Genomic DNA, 18,890 nt, shown 5'->3' with positions numbered 1-18,890 from the left:
ATCACTTATGACTTATGAGTTATGACTTTTTGAGTATTGATTTTCTGTACCTTCACTATATTACACAAACAGAATACGGAAATTTTTAATGGATGACCGCATGAGTTTTGTATCCAAATATTGCAATAGTCCCACAACACCCCCACTCCGCCACCAACACACTCTCACTAAATATTGTCATGTCTTAAATTAAATCTTAAGAGGATGTCGTACCCGCATGTGTCGTCTCCGTCTTACACACGTACGATATAGCAAATTTTCGTTCACCAGATTCAATAGTATGCTGTTAGTTTTGATGTTAGAATGAATTAACCTATTATGAAATGTAAAGGTAAGGTTATTATGTAGGTCCCCATTTAGCCTTTTATTGATATTATTATTTTTAAGTGGGTCATGATCATTTTCAAATTAACGTTTTCAAAAAATGCATAACTTACTTAAAAATAATAATATCAATAAAATCCTACTTGAGACCCTAGATAATAATATTACCTTTAAATTTTATAATAGGTCAATTCATTCTAACATCAAAACTAACATCACACTATTGGATCTGTTGAACGAAAATTTACTATACGTATCGTACGTGTGTAAGACGGAAACAACACATGCGACGTCCTCTTAATGGTATAATATAATATATCATTTTCGATATTTTGGTTTACTAAGTACCAACCTTAAGGCCCCTCCTTTTCTTCCTAAAATTTAATTATGATTTTTACACACATGACGTAGGTATTCGACATTCGTTCTGTTTTATAAATATTTTTTTTTATAATCACTTGTTTTCTTTGATAATCTTTCAGGGCGTTTTCGTAGCCTTCTTCAAGCCTGGCAAATGCAATGTTTACTTCCGTAGTCCACCAAATTTGAGTACCGCACAACGATACTTGAGCAGGATAGTCGAACAACCACTGTTCTCTTGGTTTCTCTTCATAGGATAAGGTACTTTCTAAAAAATTATGCCTAATCGTTTCACGCATCATTGCTTGTATCTTGTTGAGCCATTTTTCTACCTATAAAATATATACTTTAACTATAATACAGTGCAATAGTGAACATTTAATTTCTATTTCATAAATACTAAGAGTCCTTAATTATTAGTAGTTAATGAGTGTAAAATAAACTGTTAATATTATTATCAAACACAATGTCGTCATTGTAATTATTATTTAAATTCGTAAATTGTATTTACTTTTTTGAATTTCGGCACTTATTAATAAACAATATTTCTATTTTATTTTATATTTATGTATGTTATGAATACAAAATATAATTATTTCATCAAAATTGTATTGTGTCGATCGATTTTAGACTGTGCACCTACAGATGTATGCTTTAAATCTGAAGTATAAAAATACTATACATATTTTATTGAATTTAAAAAATAACAACTTAATATATTTTAGGTAGGTAAATCAATTTTTCGTGGTCCATGTTATAAAAATGTAATATCATTATAATTACTATAGATAGTTCTATAAATACATGGTAATAAGCTAATAAATAATCATCTGATGGTATTGAATTAGACTAACTCGTGTAATATATATTAATGCATTAAATGTTTTATTACATTGAACAAAATATAATATCATAAATGTCAATGTTTTAATGATACCTATAAATTAATATATAATGGGTACACAATTACAGAATTTCAGTATTTCACTGTATACATGTTCACAGATTAAAAATTCAAATTATTATTCAATATTTCATAAAATGTATTAATTTATATTTTATTTTTAATAGTTGGTATTAACTTATAGGCAATACAATATTCTAATTAAATGCTGTCTAAATAATAGTTTGTAACATTCTACTAACTGATTGCAATTTATTATTCATGCATTCCTTCAATATTAATAGTCAATGTTTTTAATTACCTACCAAGTTATATTTGAAAGCAGAGAATACTGAAATACTTAATACATTATGTAAACCTATAATAATTATATTATAAATTATAATAATTACTACAGCTCTTACAACTTATTATTCTTGTTTCGAGATTTTATTGAAAAACATTACTATAAATTATAATACGTTTATAAATATAAAAATATAATAATAATTTTATAATACTATATACGAATAAAGATATAAGAATATTAAATTTATTTGAATTAGGTATTCGAATAAAAATGAAACATCCCTAAAAACATTGCAATAAAAAATGTTTTTATAAGTTAGGTAATTGATAAACTATACTACTGCTTTCACTTCCATTTTTCCATTTATACAATTTTATACATAGGTATTAATAGATTCTATATACATCTAATATTACCAAGTCTCAAAACATTAAGGCTTGTCAGTCGGTATGAACTTATTTAATAAAATAGCTTTCTGAATAATTTCGCCGGTTCCCCGAAGTACAATGCGCCCCATACGTAAGTTGATTTTTAATTTGTATTATTAATTACTATCTCCCTATTTTGTTTTATTCTAAAGGTCTTTAAACTCAGGTGGACTAGGTACATTTGAAACTGAAAATAGTCTCTTGGCAAAGTGTAGAGAATGAATTACTCTTCCTGATGCCAATTCTAATAACCTTTACATAAGCGTATATATATATATAGCATATCGAAATAGATTTCACTCGTAGTTTAAATGTATATACTCATCTATTAATTATTGTTTTGTTATAATATATATATATAGGTAAGTTAGAGTGAATTATTGGATTTCGACTAACACATTTTTACAATTTTTAATATTTTTATTATTCACAAAATATATTTGATGAGTTTGTTCAATTTATTCATTTATTGTGCCTATACAGCACACAAGACGTGCCTACCAATACACATAATAAGTAATAATGCAATTTCAAAAGCGCTGGCAACGTTAAAGTATTGTTATTTGGATAACATTATCTGGATAATAATAATATCAGGATCCTTAATATTTAAAACAATACACAAATAGGAAAAATTATCTGAACGGATAAAAAAAATGGACATTTGTTCTTATCGGCGAGTAGGTAATAGTATTGTGTTTTTTTCAATATGATGATTATTAATGTAGTGTTTTTTATAACATTTAAATTAACAATCACATCTGAAATAATTTTTAAAAAAACCGTAATACATCATGATACATGCATGATACAGGCATTCAGCAGATGTCAATATTATTGCAATCGAACAAATGACAGTAGTTAACAATAAATTGGTGGTTAATTTAATTGTTATTTCAAAATTCAAAGACAATGTATGTTAGGAAAAAAACGAGCTCGGATCATTGAACGTTAACGTCGAACATCGATGACTTACGAAGAAAGCATGTTATTGTATGTATTGCGCGTTATTCCAATTCGCTGTTATGACTTATGAAACGAAATAATATTATTTTTGTAAAACCGACAGATTCTTGGCCTCGTGTGAATCTAAAATAAGTGCGTTACTCAACTACAGTGGACGTAAAATTCAAAGAAAACATTTCTCATCTTGAGATGACGAAAATTTCTAGATGTATTTTTACTATACAATAAATATACTCCAGTATTATGATAAAATAAATTACATATTTTTTCGACATTTACTTTGCGCAGTACAAATCAGAGGCGACACTTTATAGGTCAAAACCAACGACCAAGTCAGACTTTTGAGAGTGCATAGATTTTAAATATAAGTCTCGAAAAACATATATTATGTTTAGGGCTTGGATATGTACCTAATAGCATGTTTTTTTTGCATTGTCCTTTAACATTTAGTTAGCAATGTCCTTAATTTGCCTATTTATGATACACGTCCGGATCTATTTTAGATTCTGAGTGGAGCGATGTATTATGGTTTATGAATGTATTGATCTTACAATCATGTAGGGTTTTTTTGTGAATGTGTACAAGAGTTACGGCAGAAAAAATATTTCGATTTTAAATTTTGGGGATGGTTTCTGATAGAAATTGAAGGTAGTTGGTACTTTTTAGTCAACTATAAAATTTCCCAATATTTTTCAAAAACAAAAAAAATAAGGAAATTGCAAAACCAGTTTTTAACAAAATTGATTTTGTTTTATGCTGTAACTCAAAAATGATATAGGTAATCGTGAATACCTGAAATTGTCATGGAATGTTTGTATTAGCATTTTCTATGTATATAATAAAATATAATGTTAAATTCAAAATATTTTGATGCTTTTTGAGCTATGTATAGAGTCTATATAGACTTTACATTTATGTTTAATTTATTTATAAATCTCGTTAAAAATGTATTACAAGGTTTCTCATAAGTTAAAATCATGAAATGTGAAAGATTATTTGGTGGTTAGAAATTTGTTAAAAATGTTCTTTATATATCTAAGATTTGAAAATGTAATACAACATTTCTCATAAGTTTTTCTGTACCTATAACAAATAAAAAAAGTCTATCTCATAAGCATTTTACTTTTTATCATATATATATATATTAAAACATTAAAGATATATAGACTTTTTTTTGTTATAAATATTTCAATTTCAAATATTTCTCAAAACCGCTAACATTTTCTAACCAAATTTTTATTAAAAATGTATAAAATATTAAATTCGTACAGCTAACAATTGTAAATTAAATACAACTTTGCTCATAAATTGTTCGAGATCTATTTAAGAAATCTAAAAAATATCTATAACAGTTTTTTCTACACAGACATTTTACTCTACTGATATTAAAACAAATTACTGTAATAGCAATATAAATATACCATAAAATATACTGAGTAATATAGGCTGACTTTATAGACCGTTTCGACAATATTATTTACCATCGAATTCAAACGTAACACATAAACATTGCAGTGACTTCCTCAATGACGAGGTATACACTCAACACCTACAACAGGACTACTGTGCTTCAGATTATAGCCCTAATTAGATTATTATTGCGTATACTTTGAGTGGGTAACGCCAAAACAAACAAAAAATTAACATTTTGCGACCATGACGATTATACAATATTATACGACGAAAAAAGAAAATCATCATATTCGAAGGCGTGAAACCTAGATAAAATACGCGGGCTGTGATACATCCAAATCGAGTCGTTTTACATCATGTTGGTGCGCACGGAATCGCAATGAACTGTACAAAACAAAGTATTCCAATATCGTAGGCAGTGTGGGCGTAACAGGATATCAGGAGAAAACGCTCACACCCGGCACTGCCGACGGTCGTTAGCGTAACGTCGAAAACATCGGAAATTAAAATACTATTTTTTCGTCGCCGAATTATCGAAATCGTCGTTCGAGTAGTGGCAGTGATGATATTAATTTGTATTTGGATTGTTTTCGTCGTTAACCAAATGACGACGACGATGAGTTTGCAGTAATAATGCGATAAAAAAACCTAAATTACGTGTACAACACTATTTATATACATACGATAATAATAAGTTGGCAGTAACTCGTTAGATATTATTATCTTTTCGCAAACGTCGTAGTACAACATATCGACAACAATTTTGAATAACTAGTGCAATTTGTCGTGTACTTACGTCTTTTAAAAACAAGTACATAATACTAGAGTACGTTGAGTACAAAAAAAAATTATATCCCACCAAACGGGTATATACATTAGTGAGGAAACCTCCAAACCGGTAAGGTTGAAATGGAAAATGTAAAATTATTTGAAATGTTTTCTTTGTGTAATGTTATAATGACGCGAATCTATGAATAAAAACGCTTACGCTTCCTGGTCCCTCGCTGCGTGTAATTAATTATAATATGCTTCATACGCATATTAAGCGCATAACTAAACTATTAAAAAATATAATGTCTATTGGAGTATTTCCTAGCCGAATAAAGTCGACACCAAGTCCGCCCAAAACAATTATTATCACTGTTATCGGCAGTTGCAGAGTGTTTCGGAACCACGGTTTATTAATCGTGTGATTTAATTTGATTTTCGAATACGAAGATGCATTACAAAATTGATACAAAACAATATTATAATATAATCTTGATGAAAGGACCAAACTCAAAATATTCTATGTATTCTATAAAATCATAATATCCAATAGACAATGACAGAATGTTTCAAGTTTTTATGAATAATAATTTTTGTACTGCAACAAAATAACTAAAAAAAATATTAAAAAACTTCATTTAACGTTTGAATATCCAATTTCGTAGGTATTGGAGTTGAAAATTTTAAAAAAATGTGACATATTAGTAAAATAATGACAATGCACCTTATGAACAACTTATGAGCAAGGTTGTTATGCTTGAAGGTATTAAATTTTCAAGCTGTTTGATCTAGGAACAAAAATGTAATCAACATAAATCAAAATCACATGCAAAATGTCTAATAATTGGCAGAAAAAGATCTTGTGTTTTGATTCTTGTATCGAAATAAATATGTGGTATTATAAATATTTAGTGATCATTGTAAGTCCTCACACGTTTCTTGGTACGTTCCTTTATAAATAACAAAAAAGCAACAATAAAATATCCGGAAATATATTTACGAAAAATATTTGAATAGAAAAGTATTTTATCCAAAAACTATTCGATACAAAAATAAAGCACACATAAAATGTTTTAATCGAAAACTTCATTAAAAAATGACCGAGTCGAAAATAAATTGTTAGAAAATAATGTCCGACCTAGCTTTTGGATAAAATTACGTTACGTACTCGTATGAAATTTTGCTGTTTTTTACTGTCGAAATAGGTACAATAGTTACATATTATTATAATTATTAACGGCTCTGATGTGTTATTAAATTTGTCAGATTAATAAACGGTTCATTCAAAATATTTTTCTTATAATAAATGTTTGGATCTTCCGATGTAATATTTTTGGATATTTTACGCACCCTCCGCAATACCCGAAAGCCTCGAGTTTTTGCCAAAAAGTGTCATTATATGAATTAAATGTAATTAAAATTCGTTGGAAATCTTTTCTTTGTTCGTACATCGAAAACGTGACAGTCTACCAGGGTCGTAAGCGCGATCGGCGCTCGAAAGTGCTGACGGATCGGAGCTCACAACGTCCGTCCTCGGCGAGGGCATTGTTTAGGAGTCCTGTACTACCAGGACCGCATGAAGACGATCGTCGCTGTTCTCGCGGCCGTCGTCGCTGTGTCGTGATCGCTGGCCGACGGACACACCTGTTGCACGCGGCGACCAATTTTTTTTTCTCCGACAAAGACCATCGTCGGCTACCGGGTAACAGGATCCCATCACGCCGGCTGTACACGCCGCCGCGCTGAGCACATAATATTATTATTATTCTGTAGAGCAACCGCAAGCACAATATTTCATGTCATGACGTTTTCATATAATAATGATGCGTCAACCCTGTGGCGTTGTCGTCGGCTGCAGGACACCAGAAATTATCCATTATTGTTCTCGATATTTTAAAATATAGATTTATTATTACGTTTTCGATTTGTTTCTCGGGGAAACAGGCTTAGGTGTAGTGGCGTACCTACTAGAATCTTGCTCACGAATATATATTAAACCGTGTAAAAATCGATTAACTTTGAAAAAAAGAAACAGACTATGAATATGTTTCTAACTTCATTATGACATCACGGCAACAATGTTTATATACGTATTACGTATCTTAAACATTTAATTATCCAAAAATCCATCAATCTACCTAATATAAAATTGTACCCATATTAATTATTATTGTATGTTTCAGAGACACGCATGTTGACCACATATTATTTTATGCAGTCGGACATAAACCATTTATTGTTACTAAGTATACTACGTAGTAGGTACTGTAGTAGCTTCTACGCTATAATACTGTTAAATGCAGTGTACACAATCACAATAATAATATTTGCATCCACGATGGTTGTATTTTAAAAATTCAAATATTTGTCAAATTAATTCAATGAAATCGATGTTAGTACTTTTAAATGCATATTTTTTATTATTTATAGAATAATACTTGTATATTGTAGTATAATAATAAATATATTTATTATGTTATAACGTTAAGCTCTATAGTGAGTAAGTGCCTTCCTACCTACGTTTCTGAGTGATGTAAAATATGCATAGCATGGACAATTTTTGTATTTTGTACATACTAATTTAAGTACATAAACTAAAAAAAGCTAAATCAAAAACATTTACATTCAAGCTTTCATTTCATTTTATCGATGTCGCATTTCAGAAATAATATTTAATTTGTTCGTAACAAATATTTTAACAAATAGCGCTCGTTTTGAATTTTTAACATAATAATATTATATATAGGTAGATAAATACAATTATAGACTAAAAGCGATCGTTTTCGAGTACCTATTACAATTTATTTTGGATTAGGACTATCATTTTATCATTATAAATATAGTATTTAAATGATGTTAACACGAAACAATATTATTGCATGTTGCCGTTTTTTAATTATTTACCTACTGCACTCGACAGCGTTATTCACCAACAGTTGGCGTGCCAAAACGATCAGTTAAGTCGTACGGATAGTATAATATTATAATATATTAACGAGAGGCCACTCTGATACAGATATGATATTATGTCGCAATGTTAAAATGAAAATAATATTTTTTTTCTCGTATGCGACGTGAGTACGTGACGACCGACACGTGCATCCGTCGAGACTCGTGGCATGTACGCAGTTATGTATTGCTAGTGTAGTCTGTATAGTGTAAACTGAAGATATTCGAATGGCTATGATATTATTGTCGACAGGCGTAACTGTTCAAGTGTTAAATGTTAAATGTTTTGGCTTTAAACTTTGACGGGGATGGTATAATAATCCTTATATCTGACCCTGGATGGTCAAAATCGAAATTCTAATTCAAATTCAAATCAAATCTAAATTCACGGAAATAGTTGATAAATAATTTTTTAGAAGACAAGGAAACCAGTAATTTTGGCTGAGTAGTTCGTAGTAGTATTATTCATCGTTCGTGAAAATATATAGTGATTGTATATGTATTCACCATTTACGTATTATTCGTTGGCACGATTCACACCGGGTTTGTTTACTGACATTTGATGAAACACTGGAACCTAATGTTGTTGAATATTTTTTTATGTTATTCGGTTTTATTAGTTTTTTTAAAATCGCATAATATTCATTTGAACAGAGAACGCCTACACCACTTACGAGTACTCCTCATAGGCGTCGGTACAGTACGCGTTATGAGATTCGTGGTGCTATATATAATTATAGCCTCTAAAATTCGGGGCACTGAGCAAACCTTCAATATCGCGATTTGTGACTAGATATTATTTATTGTGGGTCCCGTAGAGGAGAAGATACACTATTACCATGAAATATACTCGATATTTGTATGAGTACTTTTGTAGTTATTATTATTATTGCACATCTACCTTAATCCTTTATTTTCGTATATGCACCACCTCGCGGAATGTAGATTTACTTAATATAGCTATAATTGTACAGATTGTATATTATATTATTGTGTAAAATAAAAAAAATGAAAAACTTAATATAGTATAATCTATGTCTTATAGATTTTAGTTCCGAGTACCTACGCCATTTCAATACGATGATTTATTATGATATTATTAATTATTATTGTAATAATATTTATTATTATTTCATGGTGATTGTTTATTATTGTTATATTATGTACACTGTACAGCTCTTCATTTTACGACTGTTCTATACTCTATACCCTTTCCGCACTTTATTGTATCAATGTATCACAGTGTGAGAAAGAAGTTTGGCCTTTTCGTTTTTGTTTTCAGTACCCATAATACGCAAAAATCTTAGTTAACTCTTTGCAATTAAGTTTAACACGCATTAATATGTAGTGTTAAATTATAAAAAAAATATTTACAAGTAGGTACTTATCGCCTATCGGTTATCGTTGTTCGTTGTTATTAAATTGACGAGTATTAAAATGCGTTTCCGTAAATACGTTATCGGTACATATTAAAATATGCGCTGATAAACGTTTTTAATAAATCACTTGTGTATACGATGGTTGAGCACATGCACGCAAATACGCAATGGCCAGCTTTAATATAAATACGCGCGTGTGGCTATGCGTGTATCGACGTCATCTGCAGAGAAAACAAAAGTGATTTGATTGAACAAATAAAAAATATGACGTCCGCATATTGAGCATAAAACAGATACATCCGTGAATATTGAATAGTCGTTTTCATCCATTACGCATACTAATTTACAATACTACTTATTTTAGTGTCTTACGTAAATATTATAAACTGAAGTGTAGAAAAATATGTATCTAACAATTGGGTATTTATAGGCAGTAGGAATAATATTTATTTCCTATTTTTAAATTTAACAATATCATGAAGCGGGTTTAATGAAAAAAACTAGCGTGCCTTCAGAAAATAAAGGCTGTAATATATCGCATTTGCCATATAAAAATTGTATGGTTAATGGTTATATAATGTTTATAAGGTACTCGTGCCTTGTATAATAAAGTACCTAATCTATTTATAAGATCTAACCTACCGGAGAATGAATAACATTTTTCTCCAAATCCCAAGGACTAAATTTAAAGTTAACCACAATTATTACGGTTTATAACCAGTCGAGCGTAATTTTAATATTTTAAAAAATATTATACTCATCTCATTCATCATACTAGGTGACACCCTTAACTCAATGCAATCAATATATTTTCAAAAAAAATATTTAATGTTTAGAAAAGAGAAGTGGAGTGTACAGGGGTACCTTGCAAAATGTTGGTCACTCCGCCATACTCCGCCCATCAATTATTATAAGTTACTTTAAGCTTAAACTGGTTCGGATCTAAAAATCTGAAATTTAAAGTATTTGATTACTTATAAAAAGGATTTGAAACTTCTTGTACATTATAAAAATAAATATCCATCATGTGAATATGCAATTGAAATTAGCTAAAAATGCTCTAAAATACTAGTATAGAAAACTACGATTATTGAAAAAAACAGAGGATATGAACAAAATATTATATTATACTATATTATGATAATATAACATAATTGTTAAAAACAATAAAAACGATTAAATTTGTCGAAAATGCATTATTTATAAAATAAACAAAATATGCAAAAATATGTACTTTGTTAAACTTTATAAAATTATAACTAATTTCACCAATTTATATCATGTATTTACCTCCAAGTTAAATGCTATTATTCAGTGACTTCTTAATTAAGTAAAAAAAACTACTCTCATAACATAATATAATTATGTTTAATGTGCTATTTGTACAGCTGATTGTATATTTCTCTTATAAATAAAAATAATACCATACCTAAAATATTCAACAATCACCACAAAAAAAAGCATACAGATAAGGAAGGAGTCACGAATCCTACTTATAACTTATTAACCACCTACCTAGGCATTTGTTCAAAATTTGATTTTTGCTTTCGAAATAGGTACTCCGAAAAATATTTCATTTCGGAACATGAAATTAAAAATGTATGTTGAAAAAAAAACATATCACATTATCATGCATATTAAAGTATAGCATTGAATTAAAAAAAAATGAATTTTAAATGTTATGCCTACATTAGATACCTATACTAAATAGACAATAGTAAATATTTATAAAAGCAATTATTATAATATTATTTATTACTATTATCAGATAATTATTTTTAGATTAAATACGTTCATAATATGATAAAATTACACACGTATGATTTCGTCATGCTACATTTAAATGTAAATGAATTATTATAATTACTAATAAGCTTTAGTACATAAAATATAAGCTTCTAAATATTATCAATATAATCAAAATATAAAATCGGCAAGATGGAATGATGTGATGCGTGTTATTTTGACGTACCTATAATAATTTTAGTAATACCCAAGACACAATAAGACAATATAATCATATATAATAATTACGAAATTATATATAATGCAAATGTTATCACCAATTATCGTCTATACATAAGTAACCCCATTCGACTTGGCATACAGCACTCATTCAGCACACTCAGCTGTCATGTACCAACGCTGAGTTATAAACTCATAACTCATAGATCTACCAAGGTTTGTCCAAGGATTGACCATGGCCCCGTCATGGCCAATCTCATTTTTCTGAGGTAAGACAGATGATCGATATTTCATTCTTTTGATTTAATAATTAATATACTGCAGTACAACATTCAAAATCTCGTGTTTTTTTTTTTATATCTAATAGAAATGCCCATCATATTTTATTTTATATTTTGTTTAATTTCTTCTGCTCTTATGCAGCAAACATTTTATGTACCTATCTAATATCTTTAAATAAAACAACTATAAGTAGTATTGTTCAAACTGGCTCTCCTCTGCTGTCGGCGGAAAAACGGAAAATAAAATTAAAAAATAAAACAGCTACAACCCTCTCTCAACAAGATCTTTATAAAAGGGTAAGGAATACTCATTTAATTTACTAGATTTTCTTAAATTAAATACCAATACGGCTATACTAATTCAACACATTAGATATAACTACTCCTAAAAAAAAATTGTTCTCTATCCCAATAAAATATAACATATTATTAACTAGATAATAAATGTGATGATTTAAAGATAACAAATCAACTTTACAGTCTCATTTTAATATCACACCTTTTATAGTTATATTTTAAACAACCCTTTTTATCAACTTAATTGATACCCTTATTTGTAACTCATTTCAATATTAAATATTTATATACACAGCAAAGAATTAAAAAAGAAACAAAATAAATATTTAATTTACGACTAAAATATCTACTATCTACAACCAACGCGCATCAACTAATGATACAAGAGAAGGTAGGTAGGTATACAAGTCAACGCCTAATACATCCCAATTCCCAATAATCTTATTTCATTATTGGTTTGAAAAATATTTCATGCCTAACAACAATTATTTAGATTTTGAATATAGTATTGATTTTTGGAGTTCATTTTAACATTGATCTAATGACGCTGATTGGCCGTCAAAGGAAGAATACATTTTCTTTATCAACCAGAACTGATTTTGACTCTATAGTCTATAATCATATCCTTGAAATACTCTGTGCCATAAAAACAATTATTAATGAATAATGATTTATTGTAACTGTTAAGTGTTAACTGCCAAGTGAGATCTATTGTCCTATTTTTCTAAAAGATTGGCCTTCGTGTCTTCACTGTTGACTAATACATTTTCTAGTTTCTGTTGGAATTTCTTCAATTAATTTAACTTCAATTAGGTAGACAAAACGTACCTAATCTTCACAGACTGCGCAGTATTAGCGGTATACAAATACTATACATTTATTAAATAACCGTATAAATAACTCTACACAGTAATCAAATTTCCAAATAACTGTTGAATTAAATAAAATGTTAGGTATTTCATTCGACTTCATACAATTTTAATTTACCCAACCTGTGGTATTAGAGTCAACATTTTATTTTTATAATCTGTTTACAAATACGTACATGAATACAATATAAGGACTAAATATTTACTCACTGCCATAGTAGGCATCACGGTTATCTACTCGTAGACCGTGGTAGGCACTAAGATCTTAGATGTTATACTTAACTTCAAAAACCTATAAAATGCCTAAGTACATAATCACAGTCTATTCGATACAATAAATATTAAACAAATGAATAAACAGTTAATTAATATGTTTTTGTCCCCATTAGAATTTTAGGTTATAATAATATTGTAAATAACTGCTAGTACTTCTATATTGATTAATATTTTCCCTTGATATACAATTAGTAAAATAATAACTAATACGTGTATTTTAAAATGTTGACGTTATAAACCGTCAATGGGTAGTAAATTATTTATTGTAGCGTATATATATTAATCCATGTTGTCATTCGACACCGACTCATCCCTGATAAGAATATAGTAATTTATGAAAAATATTATCTTTATAAGAAATAAATAAAAAAAACACAGTTTTTATATTAGGTACCTATATTGTCTGAGTTTCAAATATCCAAATGTCGATTATAAAAGTGAACCTACGAACAAACCCAGTAGACATCAAGTTGTAGGTAACCTTTTAGGTAAAACCTACCTAATTTCGAATAAAAACAATATTATGAGTCACAAAAAACACGAAAAATATTTTTAGGTGTCTATATTATTTCTTTGCTGTTTGGAACAAATTGATTAAAGAAAAAAATTGATTATGAGAACTGTACGACGTGATATGGCCATGAACTAAGTATAAAAATGGTATAAATAATGTAAATATTAAGAATTAACCCATATCATATTATTATGGTTCATGAATGTTTAAGAATAATTTTGTAATTTTAAAAACATTACAATACGCCATGGATAATAATGTTATATGTCTGCGGTCAGCTACAAGTTATTAAAGGTCGAATAGGGTTAGTTTTAGATATTATAGTTTATTTTTAATTTAATTTACCTACATGACAAAATCATTGAAAATCTTTATAAATTTATAAATCCTTGTTTAAAAGAATTATAGATTTCAATACAAATTAAGAATTTTCATTTAAATTACAAGGCTTGATATTAAGGAAGTAAATAGATTTTATATTTAGAAACCAATGAATTTTAATTTAAAAAAAAATCATAATTTAGGTAGTATAATAGGTATTAAAATGTAACAATATTATTTTTTTTTTATAAACTGATCAATTGAATGAATCATTTAAGTTTCAAGCATCATATAAATTAACTTAATTATCTAATTTTACTGTACATTTTATCTGAAAGAATTATATATTTGAAGGTATATAATAATCATACAAGTGTCAAACAGTTATAGGTAATTTCTAAAAATTATACATACTAAATTTGTTATAATTTAGTTTTCTTAAATAATGGTTGAGCATTTCAATTATTTTTTTGAAAAATAGGATGACTATAGGTAATGTTTAATAGGTAATCCACTTAAAATATTAATATTTTCATGAGATAATAATGATTAATTACCCACCGATTATATGAGGCAATACTAAGATCAGTGACCCATTTGCATCTACATGACTATATTCTACATAATATAATACTGACCATGAAAATAATCCACATGCCTAATATGGGATATAGGTAATATATACCTAGGACCTAGGACCTAGGTAGTAGGTACCTAACAGTGTATGAACTATGAAGTAAAGAATGATTAGGTACTTATAAGTTATTACTACGATTAAATTTATTAGGAATTTGAATAGACTGTCGAACAATAATGATAAGTTAATTGTAAAACAATAATCATAGATAAAATAAAATAATATTATAGTATCTACAATCTATATTCCAATATTACGTCAAAAGCCCTGATTTTAATCGTTAAAACTAAGTTAACAAGCTTTCGTTTTCGCAAAAATCAAATTAATGCATTAAAATCAATACTAAAGTGTTATTGGTCGCAAATTATTATATGATGGAATTATTTTAAATTCATGGACATTTTGAATTTTTACTCATAAAAGTAGTCTCTTTCAAGTCCAAATGTATATATAGTGTATAGACATAAAGATGGCACATAGGTGTATTGTAATAATATGCACTTGTGAAACCATAATTTAAGATTTTATTCTTCCGTTTAATATAATTTTTCAAATATTCACTATGCTATTTAAGACTGTTTTAAAAATCAAAATGATAAAAACTAAGATCTAGGTTATATTATTAAATCAATTTATGAATAGGTTACAACTTACAAGTAGGTTATATTTCTATGCCAGCAAAACTGCAACGATAAAATGAACATGCATACTAATTACGACGAAGTTTCAGATTTCAAAAATTATCTTGTAAACAATACGAGGAAGAAAATATAAATTGTACTTCATTATTTTTGAATAAAGTTAAACTTATTTTTTTACAAGCCGTCTGTGTTTCCGTATCAATTTTGATGAACATGAAATTGTATAAGTCGTAGGTACCTACCTGTATAATATGAGTGTATTGTGACTAACTTCTAACGCACAGTGCACGGGTTACCTTGAAGTCCATTGCAAGGTTAACATCTCGAGGCTCTACACTGAATTTTGAATATCACACTTAGGCAACCACATAAATTCTGACACACAGTTTAGAGATAATTAGGTTAATATTTACAAGAAAAAAGTTAAGGATCGAGAGATTTTATATTCTTGAAAATTTAATACAGCGTACTGCAGATAGGCGTATAGGTATATTACATTATTTCTATGATTTTATTTTATACCTTTAATATAACAAAAAGAATTTGAGAAGTAAAGTAATATTTTGTTTTGGTCTTTATCTCGTAAGTACCTACAATAATTTATCACACGGAAATAGGATTTATTTATGTAGAACACATTACCTGACGATTACATACCCAATCTCAAAAATATTAAATCCTGACATTTATATTTATGTGAATACAAGCAAACACAATTTTAAATACATTATGCATATAAAATCTATAGTTTATATAATATCATACAAACATACAAATGAACAAGGTGTATCAACCTATGATGAGGAGGGAGAGAGACTATACCCAGTGATGGAAGCAAAGTTTTATTTTATGATTTTTATATTGTCATGAAGGTAATATTATTTTAGTTTAGTAGATTTTTCAATAGATTTTTTTAAGTTGACGGATAGGTTATATTTAAAGGTTGTGTAGGTATTTGATGAGATTTGAGATACTAACGGATTTTTATGGGTTTAAAGTTACCTAACACTTTCAGTTGAATAATTTTTAGTTTTTGGTTGACTAATTCAATTTTAAAGTCTGTGCGGAGTGTGCAGTTCTATACGTAAGTTCAGTATAATAATCATACAGAAGAGTGATCAACTAGAGTCTAGAATAGTAGAATGTTTGTATGGTACATGAATTTGGGATGGTTTTGCACATCCTCAAAATGTGGATAAAATATGCTGTAAAATATGAATATAATACAATGTATGCAAAAGTGACAATCATATGATTTTTTACTTCAGTATTTCACTGTATAAGGGCATCATCAAAATATGTATCAACCGTGGTATTGAAAAATTATTAAGACTCTAGGTATTATATTTTTTAATTACTTAGTCATACAAAATAAACAATTATTGTACAACCAGTATAATATTCATCGCTCTACTCGAAATCTAAAATAATTAAAACTGTATTTATTATATTAATTTATTATACAAACTAAATGAGATACATTAAAAACCGGTATTAAAAACCAACTAAGTTATTCATTTTAAGACGAAACATAGATATTCTACAAATTATTTAAAAAATATATAATGGGCAGACGCGTAATTGCTGTGTTTGAATAAATATTATTATTTTAGTCTAAACAGTAACAATAATAAAACATCAGACTAAATTAAAGTAGGACATTAAGACAATCAAATGGCGTTATACGGTTGTTCTTCTAATAATTTGTTATTTTATTCTTTCTATTTTTACTAACTATTATAAAAACTAAATTGATGCAATAATTGAAGTTGTATCTATGCTTGTACCTATATTTGGTATAAATGTATAATATTATATTGTATGCACCATGTACGATTCAACTACCTGCTTATAAGTTAAAATACAAAAAATAACTATAGACATATTATAGTCATACTACATAATCAAGTTTATCTTAAAATACTAATAAATTTTTCATATTATACATTATATTATTATATTAAATATTAAATTGAGAAGTGAGAACTATATTTTGTTTTTGTTATTTAAGTATTTAGAATTTAGATCTATTAATCCACACGTAAGTAAATTATCATTGAAAAATTAAGTACCCACAGGTTTAATATAAATAATAAATACGAAATGAAAATATATCTATTTAGGTAGACAATACCTAGTTAGCAAAAATAACTGTAAGTACACACATTAAATAAAATAAATGATGAATATATTTATAGTAGTTTAGCAGCAAATAATTTTAATAGTTTAGCTCTATAGGAAATAGAAAATTATTTGTGACCAGCTAGTTAGTATTTAGACGAACAATACTGAATACACACAAACATCTAACATATTATTATCTGATGGTTTTAACCTTGGTATAGAAATATTCCGAAAACCCAGCTACGGGTCACGAGAGAAATAACATGATACAATAACAAGTCACACATTTTAAATATTGATATTGTAACGTTTTATATTTTATCTTTTTCTTACAAACGCGACATCGTGATTTTAAAGAAACTTTGAAATGGGTATAATATGATACCTATTTTTTTAAGAAATAATTCATGTGAGAAAAATCATAACATTAGAAATGAAGGTAACCTGACCTAATGTTCTTACAACTATGTGTTTTTTTCATGTTATCATTGTTGTCATATTTTGAAGCAATAAAAATTTTATAATCTACTGCGGCCATAGTTCAACTTTTAGTCGGGTTTCTGACAGTGAATTAGATCTAGAGATATGAATCGTATCATAAAAAAATTATAATTTGGGGGTAGTGGGAGGGGGGGGGGGTGCTGTCAAAAGTAAAAAAATAAAATGTAAAGCTATTTTACTTCGAACTTATATTCACACCATTCTACTGTACGTTGGTATAAAGACTAACTTATAAGTACCTAGTGTAAGATGTTTTAAACATTCAACCCTTTGAATTAAGAAAGTATAGGTAAAAAAAAAAAATGATATAACATAAGTAAGTACGCTACCTTAAGATTTGCCCGTTTCTTTCGCTCAAAATAATTATTCGTATACAATATTATACATTGCAATCTATCCATTACAGTACTAACCTACTACTGCCTAAATTATCTTTCTTTAGACCTTGGTTTGATAGTCGTACCATCTATTACTTATTTAAATAACCAAACTATACCAAAAATCTACCACTACTCATTATTTAGTTTTAACAGTAAATCGCCATCTAACTTGGGGGAATCAAATAAGAAAGTAACGACCTTTACTAGACTCCACCAACAAAGTAGAAAAACGAAGCATTTTTTCTACTATAAGCCGCATAGGTACACATAAACAATAAAAACACACATCATTGTAAAATCAATA

At 28.0% G+C, this 18,890-nt stretch overlaps 1 protein-coding gene and 1 long non-coding RNA gene across 2 annotated transcripts in view; one reads left to right on the top strand and one right to left on the bottom strand.

Moving 5' to 3' along the window:
- Positions 1-18,890, bottom strand: part of LOC111028098 (dynein beta chain, ciliary) — a 64,258-nt gene that overhangs the window by 29,656 nt on the left and 15,712 nt on the right. The window contains exon 26 of the mRNA XM_022306637.1: positions 783-1,016. Within this exon, the coding sequence (XP_022162329.1) occupies positions 783-1,016 (234 nt within the window). The remainder of the gene's footprint in view (positions 1-782; positions 1,017-18,890) is intronic.
- LOC111028099 lies at positions 477-7,873 on the top strand. Its single transcript, XR_002603877.1, has 3 exons — positions 477-731; positions 807-945; positions 7,636-7,873. It is a non-coding gene; the product is annotated as an uncharacterized LOC111028099 (long non-coding RNA).

The sequence above is a fragment of the Myzus persicae genome, unplaced genomic scaffold, assembly GCF_001856785.1.
Source record: "Myzus persicae strain clone G006 unplaced genomic scaffold, MPER_G0061.0, whole genome shotgun sequence".
Taxonomy (NCBI): domain Eukaryota; kingdom Metazoa; phylum Arthropoda; class Insecta; order Hemiptera; family Aphididae; genus Myzus; species Myzus persicae.
This window is presented reverse-complemented; position numbering and strand designations above follow the sequence as displayed.